Below are 25,068 nucleotides of genomic sequence, written 5' to 3'. Positions count from 1 at the left end.
TTTTTTTAGACCAAAAAAAATAACAGACTCAATAGTAAAATTTTAAGCAAAAAAAAAATTGCCCACATACTTCAACAAAAAAGTCATGTAATAATCTGTTTATAATCATGTGTTTGTCCTCCTTTTGGATTCTAACACTAAGTTCTTTCGGTCGGGTCGTCAATAATTTTTCTCCAACTAATCAGAAATTTAGGGCTCTCTAAATAAAAACAATGACAAATATGTAAGAAACCTCTAACCAAACATGATTTCATCTATTCACAAACCATTTGGACTAATTCAAATTCTGGAAAATTGACCCCACAAAATTGTTTAACTTTTCCAGCCCTAAAGCACATGTTTCATTAGTCTGTGCTTATGCTTAGGCTCTGGACGTATTGTGCAAACCCGTTTTCACTCGAAGATGAAGTCATGAAACTTGTGCTACTCATCTTGCAGGAACGTACAGATATAAGAGAAGATCTTTGCATGTATTGAGAAGTACAATATATATCTCTTCTTCCCTTTCTCTACAAATATTTAATCTTAAACTCGTGACACCATAATAACTCATAAACAATTATTCGATGTATACGAATACGAGCGATCGTGTTGAGCGATAACTAAGTCATAGATATATAATAGAAGTGCTTATCGACATTATATATATAATTGTATACATTTATATTAATTTGTCAGCTGAAGATGACTACAAGAGCGGTCAAAAGCAACATGTAGGCAAATTTATTATTTTCAATAGGGAAATTTAAGAGTTTTACCTCTGTTTGTCTACATGGTGAATTATTTAGGGTGAATATTACCATTATTATTATCATATCATTATCATCGATATGTAAAATTAGTCTCCTCTCCTAAAATTACTGTTGAGAAACAGAAAACTAGTTAGACCGTAAGATATCATAATTATATCCCGAAATTAATCACAAAGCCATAACTTGTGTCACACATACCCTCTTTTTCCACATCTGTCATTTATTTCTTCCAGCAAAAAATAATAAAATAGTTGGGTATTTTGTGAAATAAGTTTTTTCTTTGGCTGTCAAACAAACAAATACATACATGAATAAAGAAATCTCATAGTTATTGCGCTCAATAGATTGGTAAGGTCCATCAAATACTAAATGAGCCCTAAAAGAAAGATGGTCATTGGATGGTCATGTGAGAGGCAAGACATTCAAAAAGTGAAGAACTTATTCTAACAACATTCTTCTGCTTGAATCCAAGAGAACGTGAGAAGAATCCATACATGAATATAAGTCGACAAAAGAATGCACACAAATTTTTTGTTAACTCCAAACTGTTTGCCCATGCCTAGGACTATAATAAGCACAGAAATGCTCTCATTTGTATTGGGCTCAATGGATTGCTAAAAGAACCCAATAATTCAATAATGGGCCGATGATTACAACAAGTACAAGAAAACAGAAAGATGGTGGTTGATGTGGTCATGTGAGAGGCAGAGCATCAAAGGAGTGAAGAACTTGTTCCAACAACATTCTCGTACTCGAATCCAATGGATTCTCTGGATTATCTGAATGAACAACGTTCAATAGATAAAGCTTCTTAGAGCTCACAAACGCAGCCGAGAAAACCCTCTTGATTCCTCCTCTCGTGCTATCGATTTTGTATTCAAACTCATACACTTGCCCTTGTCCTGATCTCTCTCCTACTGATACAACTTCTGCTTCGTTTGTGCTTTCCTAAATTCAACAACAACAACAAAGCAAATCACAAAAAAAAAGCTCTTTTCTTTCTTCTACTTGTTGTTTGGGTTTCTTGTTACCTTACGCTTTTCTGCGTTGATGAGTTTGTCTGCTACAAATTGAGGAGTACCAAAGTCTTCAAGACTCTTTATACGGACAGGACTCACCACAACTCCTATATTGTTGCTTCGTTTCTCTGGCTCTTCAAAAAGAACATTGGCTCCTGCTTTCTCTACCTTTGATTCCCATTTAATTAAATTAACAAAGAAGTCAATTATTCAAGTACTAATAAGGAATTCGCATTTTGGAATATCATGCAAATTCGAATTACACCTTAATCCAAGAAGAGGGTACGAGAAGAGTGAAGCCATCTTTGGAATCAGTGTATCTTTGAAGATTTTCCAATTCTGCCATGGATTTGGCTTTATCCAGCAAGAACCCACCATTGAACAAGAGCGTGAGAATCGAGAGATTCAAGTGTCTCTTGCTGAGATTGATGCTACTGGTGGACGAAGGATTTTGGGTGAAGCAGAGTAAAGTTTGGATCTTTTGATGAGAAGAAGAAGAAGAAGAAGATGATAATAGAGAAAGTTTTGGAGGAGAAGAGAATTGGGGAGAAGCTACGAAGCTTGACGACCACATTTTGCTTTCCTTCTCCTTATCACATTTTGCCGTTAAAGTCCCAATTTTTTTTTTATAAAAAAAAAAGTAAAGGTTTGATTTTTTTTTCAATTAACGAAAGAATAAAGAAGAATTTTTGTATACGTAGGTTTTTCAAATCTGATCTAATATTCACACTGTATTTTCTGATTAGAGGTTCCATTTCGGTTCTGTTTTCGTATATGATTTTCCTAATTTGGTTTGGTTTAGTTTGGTTTATCTGGATAAGAAATCTCAACGGGAAACTAAGGAAAGGAATCATATAAGCACAAAACTTTGATGTTCTACTCAAATACTCCACAGTCAAAACTAATCACTTTAACCAAAAGATAAAGAAGACTTGGAAGAGAACAATTGATCAATCAGACATAGAAGAAGCATACATATTCCTCCAAGGCTCAGGCACGATCTGGCCACAATCCTCAAGAACATTCACCAATGAACCAGCCGGATAAGAAACCGCCTCCTTCTCCGTTAGAAAGCTGTGCAGTACGCCGTGGACACTGTCTCTAGCCATACTTGTCAGAATCTGAACGTATGTTTCGAACGATGGAACAAAATCCGGAAGTAGAACGGTTTCAAAGTCACTCATTACTGTTATATCCAACTCTTCGATATCGATCAAGCGTGCCAATGGCTTCCGGCTGAGCCAGAGTCAAAAAAAAAAAGAGACAACAAATCGTAAGAAAGACAAAAGCTATGGTCTTTTCATATTAATAAGCCGAAGTTGAGAAGTAAACTTACCTCTTTTTGAGCTCTGAGATTTTAGAGTCGCTATTGGCTGAAACAGAGAGACCTTTGACCTTAAGTAGAGCCTTTAACTTTCTGAAACTTTCCTCCTTTGCAACAATGTATATAATCTTTGAAGATGATGAATCCAGAACCTCTGAAAACTGTCAACAATTAAACGTTGCTTTTTGGTTTCAGTGTCCTCTGATAACAGCCAAATAAATGCAAGAAAATGATACATGACAATGTGTTATTGTTAGAAGAGCCAACACTTATCCACCGCATGTTTTTCACTTTGTTACTCATCTCTAAGGTATCACACTAACGCAAAAAGAGAAACCTAATAAACTCTGTAAGTATGTCACTGACGCTCGTTTAAGGAACGTGTGTGTGAGAATGAGATCAAACCATCTATTAGTGAATGCTACTTCTGTTAAGTGCTTGTTTTGCATGTTCATACTTTAGCAACTTTTGCTTTCTTATAATCTCACTTTCACGAAAACTTTAAAACTATGGTTATAGACAAAAATAACGTATCATATGACATACCTTCTGCAGCTTTTTTTCCTCCGAGGCGCACACATTTACAGTCTGGCTAATACAAGAGGCTTGGCTGGCAACAGAATCACTGAGGGAAAGTCTGTTAATTGATCCTCCCAAAAGACTCTGGACGGCTGGAATATAGGAAGCGCTAAAACTGTCGCTGAAAACTATCGTTCGGTGTTCGCTGGAAATGGCCTGCTTAATGGATTTCACCGCATCTAGATAACCACTAGTGCAATGTGAACCTAGTTCATCAATGACCTGTGTAGATATGAGAAAATAATTAGCAGTGTTGAACACTCTTGTATATAGGATGAAGAGGCTCCAAAGCATGCTACATAGAGTTAGAGAGAGACTGATCGATCCTCATCAACATAAGAAGATACTTAGAGCCTATAGATGTCCTACCTAACAAAAATATCATTCATAACAAAAGGGACCTGCCAACCATTTTCCCCAGTAGCTGACATAAAATCTAAAGTGAAACAGTTAAATTTGAAGCCATAAAACGATTTGGACATCTTTGGACTGGTAGTATAACTAAACAGACAGGCAGGTAAAAAGATTTTAGCATACCAGCAATGAAACCCCCGATATATCAACTCCCTTCAGGGCAACAATCTCCAAAAGTCTCTCAGGTGTAGAAACTAGAAACTCAGGTTCACAGCTTTTCAATCTACAAACCAAAAAGCAGATTGTCAGAATTGGATGGAAAAGAGAAGCTTATTCATCACGTAGCAACAGCCTTGAATCTGAGCAAAACAAACTAGATTGTAAAAGAAAAAGAGATATATACCCAGATATCTGATGATCTAGTGACGCTCCTTGGTGTAAGCTCACTGTGTGAATTCCAATACCTTTCAGTGCCTTGCAAACCGATCGAACCTAAACACGATAGAATAAAAAACTATTGCATGATGTCCCTTGTCAAGATAAATCAGCATAACGTAACGTTTTCTGAATATCAAGTCTTGATAAAAAGTCACTAAATTGATCCTAACCTTGGATGCTTTAGACTGAGATGGTACGAGGTACAAGAGGAAAGGGCTGTTGCTTAATGACTCCTCCTCCTCCTGCTCTTCTTTCTCCCGTCTAGACATAGCATCTGTCGCGGTCGAAACGATCCACGCGATCTGTTCCAAGGTGGAAGATGCTCCACTTGTCTCTAGAACATCTTTTCCAGAATTAAAACATTTCCAGAACTCAATCCCCCAGGTGCTAGTGAACAAAGACTTCTCATGTTGATCATCACTTCGAAACGAGGTCTCTATACTGTTCAGGCACAACATCACATACTTTGGTGGACCTTTCAGCTTCTTCCCATCGCCATCACTGGACATAGCAGATGGTTTCTTCTTGCCTTCTCTATCTTTCTTGACCTTCTTCTTTTTCTTTTTGGTAATGTCCACTTTACCTTGCTTCTCATTGAACGGATCTTCAGGTGTAGGAAGGCTAAAACACATTCCCTAAGATTCAATAAGAAACAAATCCACCATTTTAATTCACATAGCTCAAATTCACCAACACAAGTACGAATTCGATATATACACTTCCATTTCCGATTTCAAAACTCGTTGATGGTTTTAGAGAACCCTAAAAATCGAATCGGAGAAGGTGGATAGAGAAGAGTATGCATATATATATATACCTGACACATGCTGCGTTTGCCAGACTTGCGGCGTTTCTTAGCGGCGATGATGGCGGCGATGCGAGCAGATACGGTGGCGGAATCGTTCTTTCGATTATTCTTCTTCCTCGTTAATTTGTTCTTCTTCCTCGCCAAAGCATCGTCGCCTTTCGCCATGATTTTTCCTTCTTTGAAGGTTTTGCTCAGTAGCTTCGGCCGCCGTTGCTCACGCTTCTGCTGTTTCGGTTTTGTGTCTTTATAGTTGTGGCACAATTGTAAATTAATTGAAGTTTTGGGGCTAACAGTGTCATTTGGTACATCGAATTACAAATTTAACCCACATACCGGCTTGATTGGTGATAAACCGGAATTAAATTTATAGTCACGGTTCATTACTTAAATGATATGTGAACAAACGGTTAATTACTTAATTTTATAGTCACAGTTCTAAAAGTCGGTCTAAGCCGTGTTTAAACATCGCTTACCTAGGATCTAGACGTTTATATATTGTGACAGTTACTTTTTAACCGTTTTATATTTGATATTTATAAAAAAAAATTTTATGTGTAATTTGAATTTTAAATATATATATTTAAGATTTATAATATGTAAACTTTATTATTTATAAGCAAACCATGTAATTTAATATATTGCACTCTATAAATTATATAATAAATTTATTTATTTTGTAACGACATAAACGCGCCCAAAAATCGCTTAAACTCTGATTAAACGTTTTAGGCGGCCCATCTAGGCCTAACCTAACGCTTTCTTGAACTAAACCGGCAAGTATCTATAGCATTCCGGTTCGAACCGGTTTGGTTAACTTCTACACAGTCATATATTATGATCTCCATTAACGGAATTTTACAGCAAGAAAAGCGGTATAGCTTCGACCGGTACACAAAATCGCCATCATGACTAATTTCCAACATTTTTTGTTACTATCTTAAGATATCGCTGAACCAAAATTGTTGCTCCTATTAAACGAAGCATTCTACATACTAAACCAAAAAAAAACAAACGAAGAACCGTCGTTGATTAACTTGCTTCATCTGAACACATCTTGATCTCTTGTTTCTCTTCCTCAACACAACCTTTAGTTTCGTTCACTCTTTTCTCTTCACCATCAACTTTTGTCTCTGTCTCATTACACTGTTTTCTCCTGTGATTGGGATCATAATTGGAAGAAGCTAAGTGATCCAAAGCCATAACCACATCAGATATCACCGGTCTCATACTAGGCTGCTCTTGAACACACATTGCAGCTATCGCAAGCGCTTGGTACAATCCTCTAACCGGATAATCCCCTTCAAGCAACGGATCAACCATTTTCTTAAAATTCTTCCTATCTTTAAACAACGGAGCCGCCTGTACAATTTTTTGTCAAAAACTATTAATCATAATATGCTCACTAGCATAAAAAAAGGAAAAAGTTAGAGACTTTAAGCTTTTACCCATCCGACAAGATTCTGGTCTTTACGAGCTTTTGTATTATCAATCGCTTTCCTTCCGGTTATAAGCTCTAAAAGCACAACTCCAAAGCTGTAGATATCTGATTTGAACGTGAGCTGACCCGTCATTGCGTACTCAGGAGCACAGTATCCGTATGTTCCCATAACTCTTGTGGAAACATGGGTTTCGTCTCCGCTTGGTCCGACTTTAGCTAATCCGAAGTCAGAGAGTTTTGGGTGATAGTCTTCACCGAGCAAGATATTCGAGCATTTAATATCACGGTAGATCACAGGAGGCTTCATTATATCGTGAAGATACTCTAGACCTCTCGCTGCACCAGCTGCTATTTTCATCCGAGCGTTCCAATCAAGCGGTTTCTTACCACAAGGAAGATCTAAAACCAAACAGAGAATCCATAGGCTTGTTTACAACAAAGATTGATGCTTTTTTGGTTATGTAATATGCGTATAGAGCAAGACCAATATGAGTTGAGGTTTATACAAACATACCATGGAGGTGGTTTTCAAGAGATCCTAGTGGCATGTACTCATAGACCAAGAGTCTCTGAACACCTTCAGCGCAAAATCCGATAAGCTTTACAAGATTGGGATGATCAGCGAGGCTTAGTGTCATTACTTCGACCACGAATTCTCTGATTCCTTGTGCACCATTCCTGTCAAGTTGCTTGATTGCAACAACCTATCAGAAAAAAACCATTTACAGATTGTTGAAAATCTCTAACCAGCTTAAGCCACATTACACAATTAATTGATTGAAATCAAGAAACATATTTATGTATATTTATATACCTGATTGATTTTGTCTATGAAACCCTTGTAAACTTTTCCGAAACCTCCTTCACCTAGAAAACAATCTGACCTGAAGTTTCCTGTAGAAACCGAGAGTTCTTCAAAGGTAAAAGTCTGTGCTTTCTTCCCTGAAACTTCATCTTCAACATTCAAATCCTTCGCATCTAAAGCTAATTGATCCTCTTTAGCAGCTATATCGTCGTTTACATCTCCACATTGACTGAATTTCAAGCAATCTACACAAACACATCAATATGAATCAAGAAATTGCAGCAAATAAGAACACAAAAACCTAATTATCTCTTAACAAATGATTAAAGCACACGAATTAAAAACTCTTAAGACTTACTAATTTCTCAATTAATCGATTCAAAAATGGAAATGTAGCAAAAACAGATGACCTAGAACGAAGAAACCAGATCGAAAAACTACTAAAAAACGACGCGAGATTCCGAAATCAAAAGACGATTCTTAGCTTCGAAAATTCTACTCGATACCTGAGCTAGGTTGCGTCTGATCAACGTTCTTACGAATGCAGTTTCCGTCGATTGCGAGTTTATTATTTTTGGTGAAATCGTTGTTCTTCGTCTCCGATCGTTTGTTCGATTTCCCCGTGCGTCCGAAACATCCCATAGCTAAAATCCAGATTGCGAATTTTTTGACGGATTGTATATTGATCGTCTCCTTAAAAACCCAGAAATGAAGAACATGTAGAGAGAATCAACACAGAGAATTATAGAAAACGGAAGGTTTTGATTTTAGGGGAAGGAAGAGGAAGAGTTACGGAAAAAGAAAAGAGTGAGAGAAGAGAGAAGAGGGCAAAGTAAGAGAGATGCTTAATTTGAACTTTTTTAAAGGAGGAGCGGAAATAATCGTCTACGGTAAGGTACATTTTAGATTACTGTAGGGGGTTTTATTTATTAATAGTAACTATTAATAAGGCGCGTCTAGTTAAATTGGTCTTCGTTTTGAGTTAAAAAGTAAAATTAAGATCTGACTGGGAAACTGGGTCAACGTTTTGTTTGTTACCGTCTGTTTTCTTTTTTACGAGTTGACTTGGCACTTTGTTGGAAAAATCTGGTTTTGATTTTTTGAATTAACGAAATTACATAATCTAGGAATTGAATTTTTGAGGAAAAAAAGGAAGGAACAAACTTTGTTCTAAGAGAGGATTAATCGTGAATAAGAGAATTCATTAATGACGATTTAATCATTTTTTGTGTGATTGATCATGAGTCCAATACGTAAAAAAACAATTTGATTTATATAATTTCTATTATTATATAATTTTTATTAATTTCGAAAATAAAAATTTTAAAGAGTCAAAATCCATTTTATTCTTAAAAGTATTTCTGTAATTGACATTATAAGAAAACGCAACATGTAAAAAGAAACGAAGTCGAGCGTGTGTGAAAGACGTTATGTCTTTGAATTCAAGAAGAAGAAGGTTTGAAGCTCAAGGCTAAGTGCCACAAGACTCTGAAGCATGAAGACGGTTTAGACAATCCGCAGGTGGATCAGAAATGTTGAAGGTTCAAGAAGAAGGTAACCGTACCGTTGCAGCCCAAGTGGAAGAGATAAGGATCACTTGTTTCGGAACCAAAAAAGAATTGGTTAGTGAGAGCTCTCTTTCTACCAAAAGAAGAAATGATGCAGCGCTAAGTTTGGATTACTTCATATGGTCGGTTATAGGGTTACAGGCTAAAACATGCACGGTTTGTAATAGGTGATTGTATGGATTATAAAACTAAAGTGATTCTAGTGAAATTTCAACCTTTCATATGATCTATTATAAGGATACAGACTAAAGCATGCACGGTTTGTCGGTTTGTAATAGGTGGTTATATAAACTATAAAATTAGTTATTTTAATGAAATCCCAACGACAGTAGGGTTCCAATTTATGATTTGAATTCGTTATAACTCTTATCTTATATACTTTTATGCTCTGTTCTTTTATATCCTTCAAACATAAATCGAACAAACAACACACGAGAGAGCGAGATAGAGGATTCAAGAGAATAAAACATTAAACTTTATCATCTTAAATCCTAACAGTGTGGATCTCACAACAGTCAAATAATATATGTCATTCTAGAACATTGTCCAAATTACTATTTCTGATACATTCGGAAAATTATTGTATGTATAATGTATTCCACAAGTGCCCACCAATATTTTAAATTTCACCCACACATTTTTTTTTCTTACTCTTTTTTTCTGTTGAGAAAAGGCTCCTTTTTCTTACTCTTAACTTGATGTTATTCCTCTGTTGATTACATTTAGGAACCAGGAATATTCCCACATCTATACGACTATATTCATATTGTTTTCATCCTCTTAAGTTCTTATTTATTTTTCGTATATGGACTATGGAGGAGATTATTCAACAACTATTTTTTTTTTTCGTTGTTGCGAACAACTATTTTTTTTTTCATTGTTGCGAGAAATAAATATGCTAAAATGATTCTAGAAACGTCCTCATACATTATGTTATAATTTTTCTACATATCACTTATTAGATACAGGGATGAGATTTGTTTTTGTTTGGGATGTCTTTCCACATATATTCTTCATACCTACGTTTTAGTTAAAATATGGAGTACTTAATTTATTTTTAATAACACCTTTTGATGCACTTTTACGTATTATTAACTAAATATCATGATATATTATTGAGGTTTGAATTTGAATAAAATTTGATCAAACATCCTATTACTAATAAAAGTTGAAACTAATCTTATTACTAATAAAAGTTGAAACTAATTCTATTACTAATAAAAATTGAAACTAAGAGCATGAACATCGGTCGTCTCCTTGGCGTCTCTTGTTAATAAAAACCAATTTTTTTATGAAAACGCGTCTCTCAAAATTTTGGGATATCGCTTAAAATGAAACCGTAAAAGACGGTATTGACAGACACGTGTTATTATGTGATTGGCAAATGAATTTGGGGGAAAAAATTTTTTCCTTCCCTTCCTCTTTTCCCCGACACAATTTTCCTCGTCTTCTCCGTAAAAAACTTCGATGGCGACGACGATCTTTTGGTGGCGAATCTCTGCGGCATCGTCGACATCGTTCGGAGGCCAACAGCAGAGGATCGAGACGCCGAGATAAGCCATCTTCTCTTTCTCTTCTGTCTTCTCTTTTTTTTTTGCAAAATCAATCCGTTCTGAATCAGTTTAATTTTGATGGATTCGGGAATTCTATCTTCATCTGTTCGGGTTTTCGATTCTTTCTTCTTCTGAATTGGTTAGGGATCGAATTATATGATTATTTGATTTATGGGTTTCAATCGGTTTGACTAATTTAGGGTTTTCGATTTAGGATCGAATCAGTTTGATTATTTGATGTGAGGTTATTTGATTCGTGGTTTTGATTAGTGGGTATGATATAGGGTATAATATAGGGTTCTGATCGAGTGTATTGACTTCATCTCTTATGAGTTGAATTGTTTGTTGTATATATGATTTTCTTACTTCAATCGGTGATGTAGCAATATGGTTTTGTGTTTGTGTAAGTGTCAATAAGACAATGTTTGCTTGAGATTGGGATTGTTTGCTTTGATTCAGATTGTTTGTTTGTTAACCTTCTCTGATTTTGTACATGCATCAATCGGTTACATTATTTGGAACTAAACTTGGTATTTGGTTTTCTTTCAATGCAGCTTAAAGGCTATACATCTAAATTGGCGAGACAGGTGAAACAATCTTTGAGCATTAAAGCAGAAGACAGAAGTAATTTCTGGTAAGCAATCTTCAAACCTTATTAATAGGCTTTAGCATAAAAATGTAGCTTTGTAGTCGGTAATGTAATAAAGGCTTGTTCATTTTAGGGAGATTTGTAATTGGTAATGATATTAATGGCTGGGTTTAGATAGGTTTGAATGTCTCTGTTTAGAGACCTTTATGTCTCGTCCATGTTAGTTGGAGTTCAATGCTTCTTCTTGATTGCTTTAAGGTTTAGAGACCTTTATGTCTCATCGATGGTAGTTGGAGTTTATTGTTTCTTCTTGATTGCTTTTAAGGTTTAGAGACTTTTATGACTTTGTTGTTTGCTTTCAATGCCTTCTTTCCATTTTTCTGCTTTTTAAAACCCGATCCTTCTTCTGCTTTTTAACAGCTATTCTGCTCTTCAATTCCTGTTTTCTACCTTTCTTCACAACCTTTTCATTCCTTTTTCCTACTTTTCTTCACAACCTTTTCATTCCTTCACTAACCTTTTCATGTCTTCGGCATATCCATATGCTCAACCCACTAACTTTGTGGACTTGTTGAATAGTCAACAAGACACTCCCCTTACTGATTCCTTTGCTTCATGCAACCATTTCCAAGCTTCAGCACGCAGACTACACCTCAAGAGCGAAAGGAGAGAGCTGCTTGGCACCCAAGCGACGATGTCTTACTGATCAGTTCCTGGTTAAATACCAGTAAAGATTCTGTAGTTGGCAACGAACAGAAGAGTCATGCTTTTTGGCAGAGGGTATCAGACTATTATGATGGAAGTCCAAATGCAGAGGGTTGTGTACCGAGAACGACAAGCCAGTGCAAGCAGAGGTGGCACAAGATCAATGATCTTGTGTGTAAGTTCTCCGGTGCATATGACTCTGCAACAAGGGAGAAGACCAGCGGCATGAACGAGAACGACGTCCTGAAGCTTGCTCACCAGATTTTCTTCACAAACCACAAGAAGAAATTTAACCTTGAATACGCCTGGAGGGAACTGCGGAATGATCAAAAGTGGTGTGATCTTTCCACCACAAAAGGTAATGAAGCGAGCAAAAAGAGAAGAACCGATGTGATGGAGACTGAAGCCATGGAGACTGTCGAAAATGATGGTTCATGCTCTCGTCCTATTGGTGTGAAGGCTGCAAAAGCCAAAGGAAAAAAAGTTCTACTGAAGTAAACCATGTGGCTCAAGCTATTGCAGACTTTCAAAAGGTGTTGGACGTCAAAGAAAAGGAATTAGCAACAAGGGAGAGGCTTACTAGGATGAGCGTTCTTGACAGACTCCTTGCAAAAACAGATGCTCTGAATGAGGTGGAAGAAGCACTTAAGCAGAAGCTTCTTAAGGAGATGTTGTCTACTTAGTCATTTCGGTTTTTATGTATTAGGTTTGGCTTTGTTTTTATGTATTAGGTTAAGCTGTGTTATGGTTTGGCTTTGTTTTTTTATGTATTAGGTTAAGATGTGTTATGTAATTTGTTTCTATGTTAAGCGACCTTTGTATTGGCAATCTGGTTATCTTGATATTTGGTTTAATGTTTGTTATTGTCTTATCTTGCTTTCGTGATATTGGCAATCTGGTTATCTTGCTTATGCAAACGTGATATTGGCAATCTGGTTTTCTTGCTTATGTCTTTCAGGTTAGAGTTCGACTCACAAGTGGGCAGAAGACAACAATAGAAGTCACGTTTTGCATCAGAAGTCAGCACAAAACAACAACGGTTTATCACAAGTTGTGTTTAGTGGGCACAAAACAACAACACATATAAGATATTTGAATAATGATTGTCAATATTTTTTATGATTGTACAATATGGTGTATTTTGAGACCACAAGAATTCTGCTTTATTTTGCAACCACAAAATGCAAAGTGGACTCTTCTATATATAATTTCTATAACATTTGGGTTTAGCCTCAACACAATACAACGCTTTCCTTTCTCAATTTTTTTTCTCTCAATCAAGCAATTCTCTCTTTCTCTTTCAAGCCTTCCTCTTCTACTTCTTCTTTTTCTTTTTAAACGATATCCACTTAAAAAAAAAAAAAAACAATGGCTTCATCTTCGAATCATAATGATGATGAATCAGTTGATGAATATCTTGATCATCAAGGTGATCAGTTATTTGATCAATTTTATAATCACACTGTTCACACTTTTCAGAATATGTTCGTCGACTACGGACAACAGCAAGAGGCAACCAATTCAAGGAAAAAAAGAGATTTCATTGAAAGAAACCGGGAAGAAGGCCATATACGTTTATGGAATGATTACTTCAGTGAGGAGGCTATATTTCCGGATTATCTATTCCGCCGCCGGTTTAGGATGAATAAGTAATTGTTCATGAAGATTGTTGATCGACTAACTAATGAAGTTCGATACTTTCGACAGAAGAAAGACGCTCTCGGAAGGCCTGGTCTCTCCGGACTTCAGAAATGTACATCAGCAATTCGTCTTTTGGCGTACGGAACTGCTGCTGATTCAGTTGATGAATACCTCCGCATTGGTGCTACTACTGCTCGGAACTGTTTGGAAAATTTTGTCGACGCAATCATAAACTTATTTGGTGATGAATACTTGAGAAGACCAACACCAGAGGATCTTCAACGGTTACTTGATTATGGATAGTACCGCGGATTTTGCGGAATGGTAGGAAGCATCAACTGTATGCACTGGGAGTGGAAGAATTGCCCTACCGCGTGGAAAGGGCAATATTCACGTGGTTCAGACAAACCCACAATCGTTTTAGAGGCTGTAGCATTATATGACCTGTGGATATGGCATGCGTTTTTTGGACCTCCAGGTACCTTAAACGATATAAATGTCCTTGATCGCTCACCCGTGTTTGATGATATAATTCAGGGAAAAGCTCCACAAGTGAATTTTTCTGTCAACGGAAGGGAGTATGATTTGGCATACTATCTGACAGATGGTATTTATCCGAAATGGGCGACATTTATCCAATCTATTCCAATACCACAAGACCCGAAAGCATGTTTATTTGCAAAAAAACAGGAAGCTGCTCGAAAAGATGTCGAACGTGCTTTTGGTGTCTTGCAATCCCGGTTTGCCATTATCAAAAATCCAGCTCTGTTTTGGGATAAGACAAAAATAGGAAAGATTATGAGAGCTTGTATCATACTCCACAATATGATCGTAGAAGATGAAAGAGATGGATACGCACTCTCAAATGTTTCAGAATTGCAGCACGGAGAAGGAAGCGGAAGTGCAACTGTAGATCTCGCATATGAAACAGATACTTCAAATCTTGAGAATAGTATGTTTGCTAGAACAAAACTTCGTGATAGACGACAACATGAGAAACTGAAATCCGATTTAATGGAGAATATCTGGCAAAAATTTGGACATTACTAAAATGCCAACTGAAGTTTGTATCAAAATTTATGTTTTAATTCTTTTTATGTTCTTGTCTTAATCTTTGTAATGAAATAATTATCTTTTTATGAGTTAAATATTTTTTTTTTAAAACAACTCCAAAGGGTCTCTACAATGTTTAATCAAAATACATAGGTCTCTTATATAGGTATTCAGTTAACATATATTATTAAAATACTACTTAAGAGACTCTAATGAGTCTCTGCAATGTTCATGGTCTAAATGCCTCTAAAAGTGTCCACATAGGATAAAAAAGCAATTCTATTGGTCCACATCAACATTCAAATTAAGAAAGGAAATTATGTATTAAATTTTCATTAACAACAAAACTAAAATGATATTAAATTAAGAACATTTCTTAAACAAAATACAAATTTACTTAGATATAAAATAATATGCAATCAATTAAACAAGAAAAGTGAATTTCAAAAAAAAAATTCAGTAAAAAGAATAAAATTGAATATGATAAAAATCTTATTTTATTTTATTAGAGAAGAAACATATACTAATTTTTTTATGTCAATACTATTTTTATTAAATATTAATTGATTATTTTGTTATTGTTTTAAATTATTTTTTTAGTATACTAACCTACAAGAATTTGAAGAATTAAAAAAAATATTTATACAAGTTAAAATTCTAAAACAAATTAAAATAATATTTACTATAACATAAAAACAACACATATATTAATATGTGGAGATAATTGATGGTTTAAACATAATTTAAAGATGACATTAAGTATGTAAAATCTATTTTAATATATATCAAAAAATTAATTTAATAGTTTATTAAGGGGTAATTAAATGCTATCAAGTATAACTTGTACTCATTAAAACAGTAAAATAAGGAGAAATTTTTCCCATTCTTGGTTGTCAATAAAAAATTATTTAGAAGTTATCACACAGTATGTTACTCGACAAAATGTTTGGTATTTACCAATTTAAGATAAAATTGACAAAAATTTATATTGAATTCATCGATCTTTGTAATTTGAAATTAGTTTTAAATTTTTATTTTATATATATTTACTGAAAATATATGAAAGCAAAAATTATGGTTATTAGTTTATTTTTAAATTTAAAATAAATCAGAAATTTGTATCGACTAAACTAGTTAAAGAAAGAGAATACTTTTAAATTTTCTTATTTTTTCAAAAAAACATACATAACAAGAGCAATTGATGAAAAAAACTTCTTTTCTTGACTAATAAGTGATGTATAATACTTTATCTTTGTGTTTATATTAACTAAGTACTATTTCATTAGTTTGTTATATTTTTAAGTTGATTTGCTCTATTTACGGAAAAAAGAGAGAGAAAGAAGAAGGCTAAGAGCATGTACATCAGTGAACCCTTAAGAGAGGGGTTCACCAGAATATAATAACATTTTTTTAGGTTTTAGTTTTGTTTTTTTTTTAATTCGAAAATTATAATTTTTGACCAATCAGGATGCTTTATTTTGGGATGATACCGTCTCTTTAGGTTCGTCGGGATGATACTGTCTCTTTAATATTAAGATCTTTTGTCTCAAAAACTGTGTCATGAACCCCTATTAATCCTTTGATGTACATGCTCTAAGTAAAAGAGATGCTTAATTTGAACTTTTAAAGGATGAACGGAAATGAATATCTACAGTAAGGTACACTGTAGATTACTGTAGGGGTTCTTTTATTTATTAATAGTAATTAATAAAGGTTTAGAGTTTAGGGTTTAAGGATGTGAAGACCACACATAATCTAGTTAAATTGGTCTTCGTTTTGAGTTAAAAAGTAAAATTAAGATCTGACTATGTGTGGGAAACTGGGTCAACGTTTTGTTTGTTACCGTCTGTACTTTTAAAAGTTGATTTAGCACTTGCTTTGTTGGAAAAATCAAAAATATAGTAAACAAAATTACATAATCTAGGATTGAATTTTTGAGGAATAAACTTTAAATTTAATGGAGGATTAATCGTGAATACAAGAATTCATTAATATGAAGATTTAATCATTTTATCGTGAGATTGATCATGAGTCTAATACGTAGAAAAACGATTTGTTTTATTAAATTTCTATTTTTTTTAGTTTTTAAATTCTGAAATTAAAAAATTCAATGAGTCAAAATCTATCTTTATATAAAAAAAATAATAGTTTACATTATAAGAATTAATGTGAACGTAACATGTAAAAAGCTAATTTCTCAAATAATGTCATTTTAGTGTCGAGCGACACTACCATCAGTGTCGGTCCACATCTACATTGCTACTGCAAAAAAAAAAAAAAAAAAATCAGAGAAAAGTCGAACTGTTCTAATTCGCAGCACAAAGTGTTAGTGTCGAGCGATACCACCATCAGTATCGCTCGACACCACTTATCCAGGTCAGTTCCCTTTTTAAAACCCTTGATACCATCATCTCTCTCATTCTCCCAACTCGACACACACGAAGAACTCAAGCCCAAAATCTCAAATCCCTCAATTCTTCACGGATTTTAGTGATTTCAAGGCCTAACCTCATTAAATTTTTATACTGATTCTATTTCTTCCATCAATTTTTCCGATCTGCAAGGTATGCAACTCGAACATCCCTCTTTTCGATTTCAGTACACAAAGTTTGGAATGTCGATTTTATCTCTTGGAACTTGTTTTAATGATTGATTCATGCCTTTGTAGGTTGTTATAGAGGATTTTAAACATCCCCATTTACTTTCTATGGCCTGTTTGCAGGTTTTGGAAATTTTTATTTTGGGTGGCAAAATTGGTCCAAAAATCAGATTTTGGAACGGTTTTTGAACTGATTTAGGGCGGATTGTTGATGACTGTGATGCTGGTGATTGTTGCTAGTGGTGTTTAGTCCTTGAACTTGTTAATTTTGGATTTTGATTTTTGGATACTTCTTTGTTGCTTTTGTCATTGACTGCAGATGTATCAAGCTAAGAGGAAGCGCACAGACGAAACATCAAGCTCTAACCCACCACCACAAACTGCGCCTGTATCACCAGCGGATCGACAAAGGGTGGGGTTTCCGTTGTGTGCTCATGTCGAGGCATTCAATGCTCATGATGTTGATCCTCAGCCTTGGTTCATATGTGATGCATCTTCTGGAGCTCCAGCTTCTGCTGCTGAGGACGATTCAGTACTTGTTTCTGCCAGCGGTTTGTCGGCACATACTCACACTTTTTCATCTTTAGCATTCGGCCTTCCTGCGAATCCTGCGATCCCCATGGAGACCGATGTGTTTCAGAGGTATGTGGCTGAGAGCTTTCAGAGCATCTGAAATTCCATAGCTACTCTCTCTCGATGTGGCTGCGTTCAACCAGCTTGCCCACATTCCCGTTCACCACCACATACTGGAGATGATGCTGCTACTGACAAATAGTAGCTCCTTCATTTTTCTGGTTCTGTTTCTTTTCTTTCTTTTATTTTTCTTTTTTTTTGAGTCAGTTTGTCAGCTATCTATGTTGTGGAACTTTCTTGGATTTTTGCCTTTATGGTGAGTATTGTTACTTCTAACTTGTGTTTGAGTGATCTAACAGTGCTAACAATGACAATTCTATGTGCAACACGTCGAATTTGATCATTTTTGACACTTGGATTATGCTGTTCACTGATATGGTGTCGTTCGATACCACCATGGGTGTCGCTCGACACCGTCACCATATCAAACAGATTACACTCATTATCACTCACCATGAGTATTTGTGTCGACCTAAGCTTGGTGTCACTTGACACCAAGCTGTGTGTCGGTCGACACCAACCAAGAAGTCAGGTGTTCTCACCGTATTCATGTATCTATTTAGTTCCATTTATATTTTTTTTACCAACTTCAGACTTGGTAACACTGGAGACAGTGTTGTTTAAGTTAAGAGAGGTGATTGCTGACATTCTGTTTGTTTTTCTTAGAGTCAGTTGTGTCAAATTGTTTTTGAGTCAAAACTTGTTGGAGATTATGATACTTTTCTTGGAATTATTGTTCTGACTTTTTATCCAAGTGACCATTGCTGCAGAATCAGTCTAGATCCAACTAATGAAAAATCCAATGACTGACCAGTTAACTAAAGGTGTTCATATTTCCAACAGAATCCATAAGCTGGAGGTGATCGATGAGCTCTTTCTTTTACCTTATTGATGTGACTGGTGTTCGTAGAGCTTGACTCCTCGTTCATACTCGACAAATGAAAGCTTGTGTGAGATCTAAAACGGTGATTTTCTTCTAAAAATAAAAGGCTAGGAAAATTTCCAAGGATTCCATTATTTTACTTCTATAAAGGAATGATCACACAAAGGATGGAAGCGAGGGGTAGGAAAATTTCCCGTGACCCCATTATTCGCCTACACCTTTGATATATAAAGAAGAGACAAATCGGGGATTCGGTGGCAAACACCATCAATACTCGGATCTTTAACATTGTTATATATGTCATAAAGAGGAGGGAATGAGAAAAGAATAAGTCTATGGGAGAGAAAAAATACCAGAGATTGTAAGGTTGATTTGTCAAAGTATAGTACGGGAAAGAGTCTAGAAGGTTCTTGGCATTGGAATCATTGATGAGACCCAGCGATGAAGGCTTATGGACAATGTTATGGAATTTTGGACTTAATTTGGGAGGCTGCGAATGTTTGCGGAGAAATACATGGTAGTTCGATTTGGATTGATAAAGCAGTATGTGGATTATAAGGTGGTCAGTCAGCGCGATGTTCCATAGAAAAGTTGAGTCTCCGTATTTTTCAAACCACTTCCTGTTGTTTGGTTTTGTGTTTGCTTGAGGGAAAGCAAATGCTAAGTCTGAGGGAGTTGATATATCATGGTTTTTATAGTTTTTAACCATGATATAGGTTTTAGTTATAGAGTCTTTTTAGTGTTTCTCGAGTCTTTTGGAGTATTTTCAGGTCCTAGATGCGTTTGGAGCTTAATTGAAGATTTTGGAGGATTTTGGAGCCAAGCAAAGATCAATTTCGGTGAAGGACGATTTTATTCATAATGGTGTTGCTCGACACCGACATTGTCAAAAAAAAAAAAAATTATGCACTTGGGCCCAAAAGTTTTCGATGTTTGCAAGAAGGCTCAGCTCGTGGTTTTAGCTTTATATTAGGTTTTTCAGCCAACTGTTTTTGTTTACATTTTGATTTTATTCATCAATAATTTTGAGGGAGAAAAAGTCTGAAACTCTTCATTTGAGAGAAGATTTCGAACCCATGTTTCTTAATCTAATTACTATTTTCTGCAACCTATTCAATCATTTTTATTGCTTCAATTTCAATGTCTGAGTAGTTTGTTTGTTAGGTTTAGGGTTCTCATAAAGAATCTCATTGGATGTTAGATAATTGATTGGTTAGGGTTTATAATCTGATTAGTTCTTCACCATAGGTTGTTCTTAAAGCTAATTCTGGACTGATTACCTAAAACTTAGGTCTTAGATTAATTGATTGACACGAAAATGTAATTAATTATCTGATAGAACATAGGGTGAGCAAAATAGTTATCCGCAAAAAAATTTGGTTTTGATATTTTGTGAACAAATCAAACATGTGCTTAAAGCTTGTTTAGTCTTTAGGATTTGCAAAACAAATTGGAATTCTGGGATTTACACTTATATAATTTTGGTAATGAAAGTTGGTTAAATATAATTTCGTGATTTGAGTTCAAGAATTGCGCTAAAACCTTAATCTTGATTAATCGATTTATCTGCATTCTCTGATTTTCTGAGAAATACCCTGAGTCTAGTTCTTTCTCATTGATTTTACAACCGTTTTAACTACATTGCTGCTTTCAATTTCACCGTTTTTACTTAGCGTAATTCAAGTATAGTTAGTTTATTGAGTGAATCTCTAGTCTCTGTGGTTCGATCCATATTGTAGTACAATTGCATATTTGTACTCTTGCATAGTAGCTCTAAGGATTAAACTTTGAACAGATCAAAATGCTTCTGTTTTAATATAAAAGAATGACCACTATTATAAAACATATTTCTAACTCGTTCATTCTATTAACCCGAAAAGAACCGTGGTTATAAAACCATAATTATAACACATCCATTCATATTATTATATAATATAAATATTTACTAATTGTAAAATAATTTTTATCTCAATATTTTGCATGTTTTGATAACCTAACCTGCATAAAACCACAATTATATAAAAAAAACATAATGTTTTCTATTAAATTATCATATAATATTAATATTTGTGAGTTTTTAATGTGAATTTTTAATTTATTTAAATATGATTAAAACATATGAATAATGTATTTGTTAGTTATAAGTGTTATTCTGAAAATATTATTTGAGTTTCAAATGTTAAATTAAATCTAATCTATTTAGATTTTAATTTGAATAATTTGAAAAAAAAAGAGCTAATAATTTGATCAAACATATCCTTAAAAGGTCATCATGTAATTTTTTATTCAGTCTGAGGTTCTTTGTTTATAATTTAATTGAGGAAAAAGGGCAAAAGCAAAGGTGGCTGGATTAGCCATCGCACTTTTGACCTAACTTATGAATTATCTATGTTCCATCACCTACCAATCAGTTGCAATCGCTAGCAAACTTAAATAATTAGTATAATCAAAGAAACCAAAAAGAAAATATTTTTATCAGCTCCATGGTTTTTATTTGGTTTTAAGCTCCTCAGTGACATATAAGTAATAACATAACAATGCTTAATCTTGATTCTTGAAGTAGCAATTTTCGTATTCGCCGATGTTGTTTTTGTAAAGGATATATTTTTACTACATAATTAGTGATCTATTTCTTCTTGACATCTTGTACAATTTTACAAGTAAAAGCGATAAAGAAGCTAACAAAAAGAAATAAAACACACTTAATTATACATTGCTTAAATGAAAGATACAAACAGACACTCAAAAGGAAAATACAAATACATAATCCAGACCAATCGGTCCAAACCAAAAGCAAACCAAACCAAAAGCAAACCAAACCAAAAGCAAACCAAACCAAACCAAATCAAACCTTACAAACAAAGATATCTCCCAGACGACATCATTACTCCACTTTAAAAACACGTAGAAACAACAGATTAGGGAGATATTTTTGTTTACCACATTAATCACACCATAAACGTACACCCAGTTTAACCCACCAAAAAACCGAAGTTAAACCGGGGCCGTAACACACCAAATAAAATAAAAAACCAAACCACAATCAAACTGAACCGGTTTAGGAGAAAGGATCGTTCTGTTTTCAAAAACGAACAGAACCACACAAGCCTTTTCCCTCATAAGTAGTGTCATGGTGGTTGAAATAAACCAGTGGCACTTTCGTTATTATGTCTTTATATGTTTTGTTGCTTCAAGTAGATTCACTGTTCTGGTCGGAGGTGTAACCGCTCGTCGGAGGAGTGGCGGTGGAGGAAGAAGATCCACCACCACCACCACCTCTAACTTTCCTCTGGAACGCTCCGCCGGCTGTCACGGCGGCCGAAACGATGGAGTTGGCTAAACCGCCAAAGATCTCTCTCTTCACTCTTCCGCGGCGAGGCGGTAATTCAACGGTCCTCACGGTGGAGGATTTGCTCGCCGGAGATTCCATGGACAAGTTTCTCTGTAAGGAAAAAACATGAGTGTGTGTAAGAATAAAATCAACAAACTTTAACCCAAAAAATTAATAAAATCTACAAAGAAATTGAAATTAAGTTTATTTAAAAAATCTCAAAAAGGGAATTGAGTGTGTAAGAATCAAATCTACAGAGAAAATGAGAATTAAGGGAAAAAAAATGGAGGGTTCTTTAATGGCAGAAAGAAAGGTACAGATAAGGCTAGTCTTGCTTCTTGTAAAAAAAAAAATCTGAAAAAAAACTGTTTTTTTGGTTTTTTTAGCTGAAGAAAGGAAGAAGAAAAGTAGAAAGAAAAGCAGAGAAGAGAGGAGTTTAACTTATAGGCGAAGAAAGAGTGAAGATATCTCCAAACTCTTGAGTTGATTATTATTATACAAAAAGTGCTTATAAATTGGTCTACTGTTAGAGAATTTATTCAATATAATTTGTGGTAAAGTTCGGTAATTATTCATAATGCATGGTGGGTCAATGGTTTATAGGATCTCATCATATTATATTTCAATTGTATACTATAATAATACATTGTACTAAAATACTGTCATGATGCTTTAGGTAATACGTTAATTCACTTTTTGATTTAATATAGATTAAATAATATGTTGCAGCCAAGTATAGGTGGGAAGTGGTCTTATAAGTATAAACGTGTGAAATCGTATTGTTTTATGGGAAAATTGGAAATATAACACAAAAAGTAAAAAACATTATTCTTTTAATATTTTTTTAAATTTTGGCAGTTTTGGACTAAAATAATCTTTTGAAATGTTTTAAATTTTTGGAATAAATATTTATAACTACTTAAAAAACTTTTTAAAAAATTAAAAAGGAAAAAATACTATTCGAAAATTTATTTTAGAAAAGAAATATTATTCAAAAAATTATTTTAAATATATTCTAAAAAACATCTTCTACAATTATAGTGTTCTATAGAAATTGTTTTCTATCATTTGATCTACCATCACCCAAATATAGAATTGATATTTTACCTTTTGTTTTGTTTTCTACATCATCCTATAGAATACGTTGTTTACAAATTGTCATATATTCTATATATTCTAGAATATTTATTATATATTTTGTTATATAATATATAGGATGATGTAGAAAACAAAAAAAAACTGAAAATCAATTTGTTGGAGGAGATGCAATGAAGAAAAATGGAGAAGAAGAATGTGTCGGGGTCTCTAAATTTTTTGGGTCTTAGAAACAAATTTGTTTTTTTTTTCTATTACAGATTTTATTCAAAGGTGATTTTTTCTTTTACATTTTTAATTGTAATTTTAAACCTATATATAAATATTTACTAATTCAATTTCTACGAGTAAAAGAGGATTAACATCAAAATAAGTATTAGGGACAAAATTTTTTATAAAAGTTATAAAGAAACAATGTTCTTCATTTTGTGTTTTATATTCCAATTATCCTTTGTTTTATAGATTGCCAAAACAAAACAAGGGATATATAATAAAATAAAATAAATTATCATAATTTATTGTCCGCATAAATTGTTTAGAAGGGCAATTAACTTTTTACTTTTTTATCTAGTCAGCTTCTAGATAATGACGAAGGAATGAGAAAGTTATGAGCAAGTTAAGTTGACTTTGTTAGAGGAAAGCGTTCCTTTAGTTTTCTCTTACTATCAAAACAACGCCAAAATTAGTACTAATTAATTTCTACACGTTTCAAATAGTTAAACAATATATACAAGTGTGGAGCATCAAATGGTGTTTAATTCGTTTTATCGTGAAGACATTGCGTATTATGACATTGAGTTTTGTAATTTTTCGTTAGTTTTCTTTCATCAATTTTTCTTGGCCTCTTCAATTGACCTATTCGTTATTGCAAATGTAGCACATGACATGCATTTGGATTTTTGCAGGGTTAACTATTAATCATATAAATATTACACTCCACTCGAGTGTAAAAATACCATAAATGAATCACATAAATTCTCTTTCGTCATGTTATTCTGAAGTTCTGTCCATATATGAACCAACAAATCCTGTATGTTCTCTAATTTACTGTATTTTTGCAAAAGTCAACGAATCCATTAAGACTCTAGTTTTTCGTATCTTTATAATCAACTAGCCTATCTCCAGAAGTTTTCGTTACACTTGCGCTAATGAATATGACAAAAAAAACTTTGTTATGTTTCATTAATCTGTGTACTCTTTAATTACTAACAATGAATTATTTTGAATTTAAATAAAGTGTCAAGATTCCTTTTAAGTCAGGTCAACAAGCAATTACATTTTCTTATCATGCGAAATCCGAATTTCAGTAACGTCACTAGGATAACATATTCCAGGAAATTCAGAGTAAAAGACAGAGAAATTCGATAAAGCTAAGTTGGTCAAACAAATATTTTCCATTTCATCCACCCCCATATTTAATTGGTAATGACCCCATTGAAAAAGCATTCCCCTTCAAGTGGTACATCTATAAGAAAAAGTGCAACTAAAATATTGTTGAATAAAATGCATAATAATATTAAAAGTATTATAGGCTATTAGCCAAAAGAGTATTGCCAGATTAATTGAAATAATAAAATATTAGTATGAAAACATCAGTTTCTTTAATTTTGTCATCATCAATGATAAACACTACATTAAACTTTAAACTTATATGGAGGCCCCTTTAAATAAAGGCTCTAACTACCATACCACCATGTTGGAAAGTAATACGTAAATATCGAATTTCCCAAAAACAAGAAACATTCGATCTTCCTTCATTTAGCATGCCTAGATTTTTTACAAATGTTTCTAGGGAAGCTCTTGGTCTTGCTTTAGAGACATATTTGCGATTTGACAACAGGTTTTACCAATAGCAGATCAAGAAAGTTTTATAGATGGAGGCATAATATAAGAAATATGGG

The 25,068-nt window shown here is 34.1% G+C and overlaps 6 protein-coding genes across 6 annotated transcripts; 2 read left to right on the top strand and 4 right to left on the bottom strand.

Annotated features, from left to right (window-relative positions):
* Positions 1-1,363: 1,363 nt before the first annotated feature.
* Positions 1,364-2,377, bottom strand: LOC18028065 (psbP domain-containing protein 2, chloroplastic). Its single transcript, XM_006409827.2, has 3 exons — positions 2,037-2,377; positions 1,784-1,939; positions 1,364-1,700 (listed from the first exon to the last, which is right to left on the bottom strand). Exons 1-3 carry the CDS (start codon positions 2,343-2,345, stop codon positions 1,446-1,448), a joined length of 720 nt encoding a protein of 239 aa, XP_006409890.1. The 5' UTR covers positions 2,346-2,377; the 3' UTR covers positions 1,364-1,445.
* A 282-nt stretch (positions 2,378-2,659) lies between these two features.
* LOC18028064 (ATP-dependent RNA helicase DBP3) lies at positions 2,660-5,490 on the bottom strand. Its single transcript, XM_006409826.2, has 7 exons — positions 5,284-5,490; positions 4,637-5,101; positions 4,432-4,520; positions 4,212-4,311; positions 3,642-3,896; positions 3,108-3,256; positions 2,660-3,007 (listed from the first exon to the last, which is right to left on the bottom strand). Exons 1-7 carry the CDS (start codon positions 5,437-5,439, stop codon positions 2,722-2,724), a joined length of 1,500 nt encoding a protein of 499 aa, XP_006409889.1. The 5' UTR covers positions 5,440-5,490; the 3' UTR covers positions 2,660-2,721.
* A 736-nt stretch (positions 5,491-6,226) lies between these two features.
* Positions 6,227-8,210, bottom strand: LOC18028063 (probable serine/threonine-protein kinase PBL6). The gene is made up of 5 exons (XM_006409825.2): positions 8,024-8,210; positions 7,527-7,762; positions 7,227-7,416; positions 6,720-7,111; positions 6,227-6,633 (listed from the first exon to the last, which is right to left on the bottom strand). The coding sequence occupies exons 1-5, from the start codon at positions 8,157-8,159 to the stop codon at positions 6,304-6,306; spliced, it is 1,284 nt and encodes a 427-aa protein (XP_006409888.1). The 5' UTR covers positions 8,160-8,210; the 3' UTR covers positions 6,227-6,303.
* Positions 8,211-11,842: 3,632 nt separating this feature from the next.
* LOC112081529 (glutathione S-transferase T3-like) lies at positions 11,843-12,615 on the top strand. Its single transcript, XM_024148284.1, has 2 exons — positions 11,843-12,383; positions 12,455-12,615. Exons 1-2 carry the CDS (start codon positions 11,843-11,845, stop codon positions 12,613-12,615), a joined length of 702 nt encoding a protein of 233 aa, XP_024004052.1.
* A 1,279-nt stretch (positions 12,616-13,894) lies between these two features.
* On the top strand, positions 13,895-14,623 carry LOC112081528. Its single transcript, XM_024148283.1, has one exon. The coding sequence runs from the start codon at positions 13,895-13,897 to the stop codon at positions 14,621-14,623; it is 729 nt and encodes a 242-aa protein (XP_024004051.1).
* A 6,804-nt stretch (positions 14,624-21,427) lies between these two features.
* On the bottom strand, positions 21,428-22,487 carry LOC18028062. Its single transcript, XM_024160907.1, has 2 exons — positions 22,390-22,487; positions 21,428-22,183 (listed from the first exon to the last, which is right to left on the bottom strand). Exon 2 carries the CDS (start codon positions 22,169-22,171, stop codon positions 21,932-21,934), a length of 240 nt encoding a protein of 79 aa, XP_024016675.1. The 5' UTR covers positions 22,172-22,183; positions 22,390-22,487; the 3' UTR covers positions 21,428-21,931.
* Between the last annotated feature and the right edge of the window lie 2,581 nt (positions 22,488-25,068).

The sequence above is a fragment of the Eutrema salsugineum genome, unplaced genomic scaffold (genome assembly GCF_000478725.1).
Source record: "Eutrema salsugineum unplaced genomic scaffold, Eutsalg1_0 scaffold_10, whole genome shotgun sequence".
Lineage (NCBI taxonomy): Eukaryota > Viridiplantae > Streptophyta > Magnoliopsida > Brassicales > Brassicaceae > Eutrema > Eutrema salsugineum.
Note: the sequence above shows the minus strand (reverse complement) of the source record. Positions and strands in the feature narration are given on the sequence as shown.

Excerpts from the sequence above, each read along its gene's own strand:
- LOC18028065 (XM_006409827.2), bottom strand. The coding sequence starts at position 2,345 with ATGTGGTCGTCAAGCTTCGTAGCTTCTCCCCAATTCTCTTCTCCTCCA. Across the intron at positions 1,940-2,036 it reads TACCCTCTTCTTGGATTAAG|GTAGAGAAAGCAGGAGCCAA; the intron begins GTGTAATTCGAA and ends TGGGAATCAAAG. Across the intron at positions 1,701-1,783 it reads TCAACGCAGAAAAGCGTAAG|GAAAGCACAAACGAAGCAGA; the intron begins GTAACAAGAAAC and ends TGTTGAATTTAG.
- LOC18028064 (XM_006409826.2), bottom strand. The coding sequence starts at position 5,439 with ATGGCGAAAGGCGACGATGCTTTGGCGAGGAAGAAGAACAAATTAACG. Across the intron at positions 5,102-5,283 it reads GCAAACGCAGCATGTGTCAG|GGAATGTGTTTTAGCCTTCC; the intron begins GTATATATATAT and ends ATTGAATCTTAG. Across the intron at positions 4,312-4,431 it reads CTAGATCATCAGATATCTGG|ATTGAAAAGCTGTGAACCTG; the intron begins GTATATATCTCT and ends TTTGGTTTGTAG.
- LOC18028063 (XM_006409825.2), bottom strand. The coding sequence starts at position 8,159 with ATGGGATGTTTCGGACGCACGGGGAAATCGAACAAACGATCGGAGACG. Across the intron at positions 7,417-7,526 it reads TCATAGACAAAATCAATCAG|GTTGTTGCAATCAAGCAACT; the intron begins GTATATAAATAT and ends TTTTTCTGATAG. Across the intron at positions 6,634-6,719 it reads ACCAGAATCTTGTCGGATGG|GCGGCTCCGTTGTTTAAAGA; the intron begins GTAAAAGCTTAA and ends AAAATTGTACAG.
- LOC112081529 (XM_024148284.1), top strand. The coding sequence starts at position 11,843 with ATGCAACCATTTCCAAGCTTCAGCACGCAGACTACACCTCAAGAGCGA. Across the intron at positions 12,384-12,454 it reads TTCATGCTCTCGTCCTATTG|ACTTTCAAAAGGTGTTGGAC; the intron begins GTGTGAAGGCTG and ends AAGCTATTGCAG.
- LOC112081528 (XM_024148283.1), top strand. The coding sequence starts at position 13,895 with ATGGTAGGAAGCATCAACTGTATGCACTGGGAGTGGAAGAATTGCCCT.
- LOC18028062 (XM_024160907.1), bottom strand. The coding sequence starts at position 22,171 with ATGGAATCTCCGGCGAGCAAATCCTCCACCGTGAGGACCGTTGAATTA.